A 10,555-nucleotide genomic window follows, 5' to 3' on the forward strand; every position below is an offset into this window, starting at 1 on the left:
ATGTAGACAGAGAAGAAGAAATAAATTGATGTAGAGACAGAGAAGAAGAAATAAACTGATGTAGACAGAGAAGAAGAAATAAACTGATGTAGACAGAGAAGAAGAAATAAACGGATGTAGGGACAGAGAAGAAGAAATAAACTGATGTAGACAGAGAAGAAGAAATAAACTGATGTAGAGACAGAGAAGAAATAAACTGATGTAGACAGAGAAGAAGAAATAAACGGATGTAGAGACAGAGAAGAAGAAATAAACTGATGTAGACAGAGAAGAAGAAATAAACTGATGTAGAGACAGAGAAGAAGAAATAAACTGATGTAGACAGAGAAGAAGAAATAAACTGATGTAGAGACAGAGAAGAAGAAATAAACTGATGTAGACAGAGAAGAAATAAACTGATGTAGACATAGAAGAAGAAATAAACTGATGTAGAGACAGAGAAGAAGAAATAAACTGATGTAGAGACAGAGAAGAAGAAATAAACTGATGTAGACAGAGAAGAAATAAACTGATGTAGACATAGAAGAAGAAATAAATTGATGTAGAGACAGAGAAGAAGAAATAAACTGATGTAGAGACAGAGAAGAAGAAATAAACTGATGTAGAGACAGAGAAGAAGAAATAAACGGATGTAGAGACAGAGAAGAAGAAATAAACTGATGTAGACATAGAAGAAGAAATAAATTGATGTAGAGACAGAGAAGAAGAAATAAACTGATGTAGAGACAGAGAAGAAGAAATAAACTGATGTAGACATAGAAGAAGAAATAAACTGATGTAGAGACAGAGAAGAAGAAATAAACTGATGTAGAGACAGAGAAGAAGAAATAAACTGATGTAGACAGAGAAGAAATAAACTGATGTAGACATAGAAGAAGAAATAAACTGATGTAGAGACAGAGAAGAAGAAATAAACTGATGTAGAGACAGAGAAGAAGAAATAAACTGATGTAGAGACAGAGAAGAAGAAATAAACGGATGTAGAGACAGAGAAGAAGAAATAAACTGATGTAGACATAGAAGAAGAAATAAATTGATGTAGAGACAGAGAAGAAGAAATAAACTGATGTAGAGACAGAGAAGAAGAAATAAACTGATGTAGACAGAGAAGAAGAAATAAATTGATGTAGAGACAGAGAAGAAGAAATAAACTGATGTAGACAGAGAAGAAGAAATAAACTGATGTAGACAGAGAAGAAGAAATAAACGGATGTAGAGACAGAGAAGAAGAAATAAACTGATGTAGACAGAGAAGAAGAAATAAATTGATGTAGAGACAGAGAATAAGAAATAAACTGATGTAGACAGAGAAGAAGAAATAAACTGATGTAGACAGAGAAGAAGAAATAAACGGATGTAGAGACAGAGAAGAAGAAATAAACTGATGTAGACAGAGAAGAAGAAATAAACTGATGTAGAGACAGAGAAGAAATAAACTGATGTAGACAGAGAAGAAATAAACGGATGTAGAGACAGAGAAGAAGAAATAAACTGATGTAGACAGAGAAGAAGAAATAAACTGATGTAGAGACAGAGAAGAAGAAATAAACTGATGTAGACAGAGAAGAAGAAATAAACTGATGTAGAGACAGAGAAGAAGAAATAAACTGATGTAGACAGAGAAGAAATAAACTGATGTAGACATAGAAGAAGAAATAAACTGATGTAGAGACAGAGAAGAAGAAATAAACTGATGTAGAGACAGAGAAGAAGAAATAAACTGATGTAGACAGAGAAGAAGAAATAAATTGATGTAGAGACAGAGAAGAAGAAATAAACTGATGTAGACAGAGAAGAAGAAATAAACGGATGTAGAGACAGAGAAGAAGAAATAAACTGATGTAGACAGAGAAGAAGAAATAAACTGATGTGGAGACAGAGAAGAAGAAATAAACTGATGTAGACAGAGAAGAAGAAATAAATGGATGTAGAGACAGAGAAGAAGAAATAAACTGATGAAGAGACAGAGAAGAAGAAATAAACTGATGAAGAGACAGAGAAGAAATAAATTGATGAAGAGACAGAGAAGAAGAAATAAACTGATGTAGAGACAGAGAAGAAATAAATTGATGAAGAGACAGAGAAGAAGAAATAAACTGATGTAGAGACAGAGAAGAAGAAATAAACTGATGTAGACATAGAAGAAGAAATAAAACACTCATCAGACAGACAGTTAGAGAGACAGACTCACTTTTGTTGCGCATGGCGACGTTTTGCAGAGCTGAACTGTTTCTCACCATCGACAGCTTCTGTTGCTGTTAGAGACAGACAGGCAGTCAGACAGACGGTCAGACAGACAGACAGTACTTAGTAAAGGCAGTTAGACAGGTCTTACCTTATTTTTCATCTTGGCACAGCTGGCCAGGCTATCTCTGCAGCGGTTATGGATGGTGACATTACAGGCTGACAGACAGAGAGACAGACAGGTAGCTGGTCAGACAAATGTAACTCATATTTTACTTTTTATTTCCTCCAGTTGTGTACTGAGATTTATTTATCAGGTTATCTCCACACATATTCAGATCAATAGGTCTGCTGTATGTTATCATGTAGATAAACTGATCCTGATATAAAACATGAACGTGTGAACGCAGTAATGCAGTTAGTTCTCCCAAGACAAGTGCTAACTCTCAGCCTGCGGTGACATTTAGCTGCATGCTCGCATTCAGTCAGTCGTCCTGTAGTGAGCGGCTCAATGACCTCACATGCACTATCAGGAAAGATCAACCAAACATCCTGCAGCAACACAGCAACACAAAAAGTCCTATAACAAAACAAGCCAAGACAAAGAATTCTCAAGTCCACATTCCTGCTGGTAAAAATAGTCTGCAGACTGTTTACTGTGGTCACACACACACACACACACACACACACACACACACACACACACACATACACACACACACACACACACACACACACACACACACACACACACACACACACACACGGGTGTGGCTGTGTAAAGGGTTTGTGGTTCTTTATAAAAGGCGCGCATGTATTTTAGTTCACCCCTCTCTTTTTCTCCACTCTGTCCGTGACTGTAGGTGTGTCGCTTCCCTTCGCGGAGTACAGCGGAGGGAATGTGAATGCGAAGCAAAAAAAGAATTAAAAAACTTACATTTTCTTTTAGTTTTGCTTTATCTACAAACAATTTTGCGATCCCCCTGCAGTACCTCCGCGGACTATTAAATACTCTAAGTATAAGTACAGGACTATTAAATACTCTAATTACAAGTACAGGACTATTAAATCCTCTAAGTACAAGTACAGGACTATTAAATCCTCTAAGTATAAGTACAGGACTATTAAATCCTCTAAGTACAAGTACAGGACTATTAAATCCTCTAAGTACAAGTACAGGGCTATTAAATACTCTAAGTATAAGTACGGGACGATTATATACTCTAAGTATAAGTACAGGACTATTAAATACTCTAAGTACAAGTACAGGACTATTAAATACTCTAAGTACAAGTACAGGAATATTAAATCCTCTAAGTACAAGTACAGGACTATTAAATACTCTAAGTATAAGTACGGGACGATTAAATACTCTAAGTATAAGTACAGGACTATTAAATACTCTAAGTACAAGTACAGGAATATTAAATCCTCTAGGTACAAGTACAGGACTATTAAATACTCTAAGTATAAGTACGGGACGATTAAATACTCTAAGTATAAGTACAGGACTATTAAATACTCTAAGTACAAGTACAGGACTATTAAATACTCTAAGTACAAGTACAGGAATATTAAATCCTCTAAGTACAAGTACAGGACTATTAAATACTCTAAGTATAAGTACGGGACGATTAAATACTCTAAGTACAAGTACAGGACTATTAAATACTCTAAGTACAAGTACAGGAATATTAAATCCTCTAAGTACAAGTACAGGACTATTAAATACTCTAAGTATAAGTACGGGACGATTAAATACTCTAAGTATAAGTACAGGTCTATTAAATACTCTAAGTATAAGTACAGGACTATTGAATACTCTAACTTATAAGTACAGGACTATTAAATACTCTAAGTATAAGTACAGGACTATTAAATACTCTCAGTACAGGACTATTAAATATTCTAAGTACAGGACTATAAAATACTCTAACGTATAAGTACAGGACTATTAAATACTCTAAGTATAAGTACAGGACTATAAAATACTCTAAGTATAAGTAAAGGACTATTAAATACTCTAAGTATAAGTACAGGACTATTAAATACTCTAAGTACAGGACTATTAAATATTCTAAGTACAGGACTATAAAATACTCTAAGTATAAGTACAGGACTATTAAATACTCTAAGTATAAGTACAGGACTATTAAATACTCTAAGTATACGTACAGGACTATTAAATACTCTAAGTACAGGACTATTAAATACTCTAAGTATAAGTACAGGACTATTGAATACTCTAAGTACAGGATTATTAAATACTCTAAGTACAGGACTATTAAATACTCTCAGTATAAGTACAGGACTATTAAATACTCTAAAGTTTAAGCACAGGACTATTAAATACTATAAGTATAAGTACAGGACTATTAAATACTCTAAGTCCTATCAGCTTGATGGTCAGTGTTTTCTTGCATCGCAGTTTTAAACACATTGTAAAAACGTACGTTTGTTACGTTATTTAAGTTACGGGTGGAAACACACAAGCATTTGAGGAGTCTGAAGCGATGATATAAAGACCATATATATATCCCCCCAACACGCTACAGTCCTTCAGTATCTTTGCTAACACTTCTGCATAGACTCCTGCAGGATTATAAAACTCTTTAGTGGGCGTCCCGGTAGCACAGGTGACACATATATAAAGGCTGAGTCCTTGTCACAGCGGCCAAAGGTTCGAGTCTGACCTGCGGCCATTTGCTATATCATATTCCCCTTCTCTCTCTCTCTCCCCTTTCACAATCTGCACTTCCCTCTATCATAAAGGCATGAAAAGCCCAAAAAATATAACTTCATAAAACTCTTTAGTAACTTCCACCAGAGCTTCTGCAGCAGGGTTAGGGTTAGTAACTGGACTAACTTCAGGTTCACAAATGGTGAAGTGTTCAACCTATCTGTGATAAAGAACAAGGAACGAGGAAATACGTTTTCACAGAATGGAGTTCAGTTGTATTTTCATCAGACAGCAAACATACTTTATAAGAGAGGTAAGATATTAAAACAGCTGTTTAACACACACACACACACACACACACACACACATTCACACGTGTCCCCTCGACCCAGTTCTCAGGGTTCCTCCTCAGCAGCCAATCACAGTGCAGCACCCTCTGAAATGTGTGTGTGTGTGTTATTAATCTGTTCATTGTGAAGAAGGATTAACACACCATCTGTTACACACGCACACTATATATCGTGAGACTCTGATTACAACTGCGTCCATATCAGCAACTACTACATTTAAAATACATATATACATATATATATATATACATATATACTGAGTGTATATATATATATCTATATATACATGTACAGTATATGTATATGTATACATATATACATATATATGTATATATGTATATATGTATGTTACCTGGGCAGCTGAGTGCCTCCTTGGCAGTGATGCTGCGGTTGCAGGAGGAGCACAGGGTGGTGGAGGACACAGTTAGGGAGGTGAACAGGTGCCCGTTGCTGTGCCGTGCCTCCCTCTCTCGCGCCTCTTTCTCCCGCTCCTTCAGACGAACCTTCTCTTTGTTCTGAACACACAGAAATACTTTATTAGTTTATTAGTTCCAGGTCACACTAATGTGACGTTGTGCTGTATCTGTTACACATTTAAACTAAGTGACGTCATGATTACCAAAAGGACTTCAGATAAATTAAATGCTATGCTAATATATATATATATATATATATATATATATATATATATATATATATATATATATGTTAAAAATAACAACAGGTTAATAACAGACCAGAGTAACAAACTAAAAGAAAAGAAAAACTCACATGTACCTCAACAGTTTGTTGATTTGGTCATTTGTCCTTCCAGCATAAATAATAATCTATGTTCATATCGTCAAAATAATAATTAGATTACATGAATAAAATAATAATAAAGCCTGTGTCTCTGCCTGAACAGCTGTCACAGCAGATCTGCACAAAGACTTCCAGCTACACGTAAACTACGACTCCCAGGGTGCATCTCAAAAGACATCCAATCACAGATGAGGCTAAAATGTGAAAACAATCTGCAGATTAAATCACTTCACTTCTGGTGAATTCAGTCGACAGCAGAGGCTCATGGGTAGTGTAGTATTTAGAGCTGGATAAAAGCTGATTGTTCAGAAACAAACTGATGGAGAGTTTCTCATTTACCTTCAGAAGTCCATTAAAGAAACATCCAAAATAAGATCAATCACAGAGACACAGAGACACAGGACAGCCAATCACAGAGACACAGAGACACAGGACAGCCAATCACAGAGACACAGAGACACAGGACAGCCAATCACAGAGACACAGAGACACAAGGACAGCCAATCACAGAGACACAGAGACACAGGACAGCCAATCACAGAGACACAGGACAGCCAATCACAGAGACACAGAGACACAGGACAGCCAATCACAGAGACACAGAGACACAGGACAGCCAATCACAGAGACACAGAGACACAGGACAGCCAATCACAGAGACACAGAGACACAGGACAGCCAATCACAGAGACACAGAGACACAGGACAGCCAATCACAGAGACACAGAGACACAGGACAGCCAATCACAGAGACACAGAGACACAGGACAGCCAATCACAGAGACACAGGACAGCCAATCACAGAGACACAGAGACACAGGACAGCCAATCACAGAGACACAGAGACACAGGACAGCCAATCATAGAGACACAGGACAGCCAATCACAGAGACACAGAGACACAGGACAGCCAATCACAGAGACACAGAGACACAGGACACACAATCACAGAGACACAGGACAGCCAATCACAGAGACACAGGACAGCCAATCACAGAGACACAGAGACACAGAGACACAGGACAGCCAATCACAGAGACACAGAGACACAGGACAGCCAATCACAGAGACACAGAGACACAGGACAGCCAATCACAGAGACACAGAGACACAGGACAGCCAATCACAGAGACACAGAGACACAGGACAGCCAATCACAGAGACAGATACCTTTATTAACCTGTGTCAGTTAAGGATTCACATATTTATGAAAAATCTGCTGATACATAAACTTTGAAATAAAGAAATGATAATAAGAGTACAATATGTAAAACATCCTCTTAGTTATAATAAATACATAAAGTCTCAGATAATAACCCGGATGATGAATTAATCGATAATTTGTTCTCAATTATTCTGAGACTTTAAATATTCTCATATACAATATATATATATATATATATATATATGTATATATACTGTATATATCTATACACACAGTATATATATATATATGTATATATATATATATACTGTATATATATATATATATATATATATATACACACACACACAGTATATATACATATATATATATATATATATGTATATATACTGTATATATATACACATATATATATATATATATATATACACACACACACAGACAGTATATATATATATATATATATATATATATATATATATATACACACACAGTATATATACATATATATATATGTATATATACTGTATATATATACACATATATATATATATATATATATATATATATATATATATATACACACACACAGACAGTATATATATATATATATATATATATACACACACAGTATATATATACACATATATATATACATACTTTCTGTCAGCACCAAGGTGTTTCTGGAAAACCGTCCGGAACCTCAGGAGGGGGAAGCGAGGAACCATCTATATATATATATATATATATATATATATATATATATATATATATATATATATATATATATATATATATGTATATACAGTATATATATATATATATATTTACTGTGTATATATATACAGTATATATATATACACAGTATATATATATACTGTATATGCAGTGTGTATATATATATATATATATATGTATATATATATATATATACACACACACACACACACAGTATATATATATATGTATATACAGTATATATATATATATATATATATATTTACTGTGTGTATATATATATATATATATACAGTATATATATGCCGTATATACAGTGTGTGTATATATATATATATATATATATATATATATATATACACATATATATGCCGTATATACAGTGTGTGTATATATATATATATATACACATATATATATATATGTATATACAGTATATATATACTGTATATACAGTGTGTATATATATATATATATATATATATATATATGTATGTATATATATATATAGACTCACCGGCCACTTTATTAGTTACACCTGGCTAGTATCGGGTTTGAGCCCTTTTGCCTTCAGAACTGCTTTAATTCTTCATGGCATCAACTCAACAAGGTGCTGGAAACATTCCTCAGATGGTCCATAGTGACGTGATAGCATCACGCAGTTGCTGCAGATTTGTCGGCTGCACATCCATGATGCAAATCTCTCGTTCCAGCACATCCCAAAGGTGCTCTATGGATTGAGATCTGGTGATTGTGGAGGCCATTTGAGTTGAGTGAACTCATTGTCATGTTCAAGAAACCATTTTGACATGATTTGAGCTTTGTGACATTATCCTGCTGGAAGAAAAATTAAGCCCACAAGCAACAATGAATGGAAAACAAACGTTTAAAGAGCTTTTTTGGAAAATGGAAAAGACCCAATGAGGAGACAGAAGAAGAAGAGCCTACGACTTCCAAGAAAAAGAAAGCTGCATTTAAAAGACAATATCAGGAGTCCTACTTAAAATACGTATTTATCGCTACAGGTGATTCTCATGCGCCGCTCTGCATAATACAAAGGCTCGCAAATGAGGCAACGAAGCCTTCAAACTGCATTAACAGACAAGCCCTTGGAGTTTTTTGAAAGAAAAAAACATTAACAAGAAGGACAAACAATGACTGATGGCACCACATCAACACCTGCGAGTGCACGGAGAGCGCCGTACTTAGTGACTCACCTGTCGCTAAGAGAAGAAACCTTTTACTGTTGGTGAAGACTTCATCCCTCTATATTGGACCGGCTCGTTAGAGACACGAGCTCAGGGCTCACACTAATTCAGCGTGAGTTTTTTCATGCACTTTATATTTGTTTTTATGCCGGTCGTATCATTTTATTTCGTCATATTTATCCCCCCACACTTTGAAGGCCGGTCCGTGAAAATATTGTCTTACATGAAACTGGTCCGTGGCGCATAAAAAGTTTGGAGACCGCTGGTTTACGTCAAATTCTGACCCTATATATATATATATATATATATATATATATATATATATATATATATATATATACTGTATGATTTAATATTTGGTTAAATATCCTGTAAATGATTTGATTTGGTTGTTAAATATTTAGCTAAATGGAGGTTTTTAAGATCATCCGTTTCTAAAAGAAGACATATTAGTAGTGAACATTAATTTATTATTTTACTTCTCAATTTCAGTTCTTCCATCAGCAGCTGTTTGTCTGAACTTCTCTTTTCTGCTCTGAACTGGGAGGAGCAGGAAGAGGAAGTGTGTGTTTGTGTGTGTGTGTGTGTGTGTGTCTGTGATTGTGCCTTGGTGTTTTGTTTAGGTGCATAACATAATAAGCATAAACATAATAATTTGTGATGTAAAGAGAATATAACGTGTCTTGAAGTCGCTGCTGATTATTATCTCTTTATAAATGTTTGTAACATAATAAAATGTCCTGAAATTATTATTTTATTTTTAGACTATAACACAGTTTAGTTCTCAGTATTGATGAATAAACAGTTGAAACAGTTTATCTGGTGACAGTCAGCGATCAGCTGATCAATAAATAAAGAGCTCAGTGATGCAGGAAATAAAGAGCTCTCTGTCTGAGGGGGGGGAGTCATGAGACAGGGGCGGAGGGGGGGACAGCCTGGATAAGCCCACAGGTCACTGACCAAACCTGCAGACAGCAGCACACTCAATGTTATAATATAATTATAAAATAATATATGTATCTGGTGGTTTGATGGTTCACGTTTTATTTCAGAATATTTATTTAAACTTTAAATCTGAAATGTTGTTAAAAATACGTCCAACTTTCTAATTATTCACATAAAACATTTTGTTATTTATTTGGACCATATTACACACTATAGAAGCACACCATAGCAGAATACCCCCCCCCCCCACCACACACACACACCAGTCAGCATATGGAGCTAAGCATCAACATGAAATATGGATATTGCAGCGTTGTACCTCCACACATCCGACAGTCCGAAACTATTACAACATTCAAGTCCCACATTAAAACTCACCTGTTCAAACTGGCCCACTCTCTGTAGTTTCCATCATCCTGTGCACCCCCCCCCCCTCTTTTCTTTCTTGCTTTCTTCATGTGTCTCAACCTTATCTCTGGTATTG

General features: G+C 35.1%; 1 protein-coding gene across 2 annotated transcripts in view; it reads right to left on the minus strand.

Annotated features, from left to right (window-relative positions):
• The window catches only part of LOC115005560 (rho guanine nucleotide exchange factor 2-like), a 34,037-nt gene that overhangs the window by 22,195 nt on the left and 1,287 nt on the right, over positions 1-10,555 (minus strand). For both annotated transcript variants that reach the window (XM_029427432.1, XM_029427431.1), the window contains exons 2-4: positions 5,567-5,729; positions 2,336-2,403; positions 2,192-2,255 (exon numbers count right to left, since the gene is read on the minus strand). In XM_029427432.1, coding sequence (XP_029283292.1) covers positions 2,192-2,255; positions 2,336-2,403; positions 5,567-5,729 — 295 coding nt within the window. The remainder of the gene's footprint in view (positions 1-2,191; positions 2,256-2,335; positions 2,404-5,566; positions 5,730-10,555) is intronic.

This window comes from Cottoperca gobio, unplaced genomic scaffold, assembly GCF_900634415.1.
Source record: "Cottoperca gobio unplaced genomic scaffold, fCotGob3.1 fCotGob3_31arrow_ctg1, whole genome shotgun sequence".
In the NCBI taxonomy this organism is placed as follows: domain Eukaryota; kingdom Metazoa; phylum Chordata; class Actinopteri; order Perciformes; family Bovichtidae; genus Cottoperca; species Cottoperca gobio.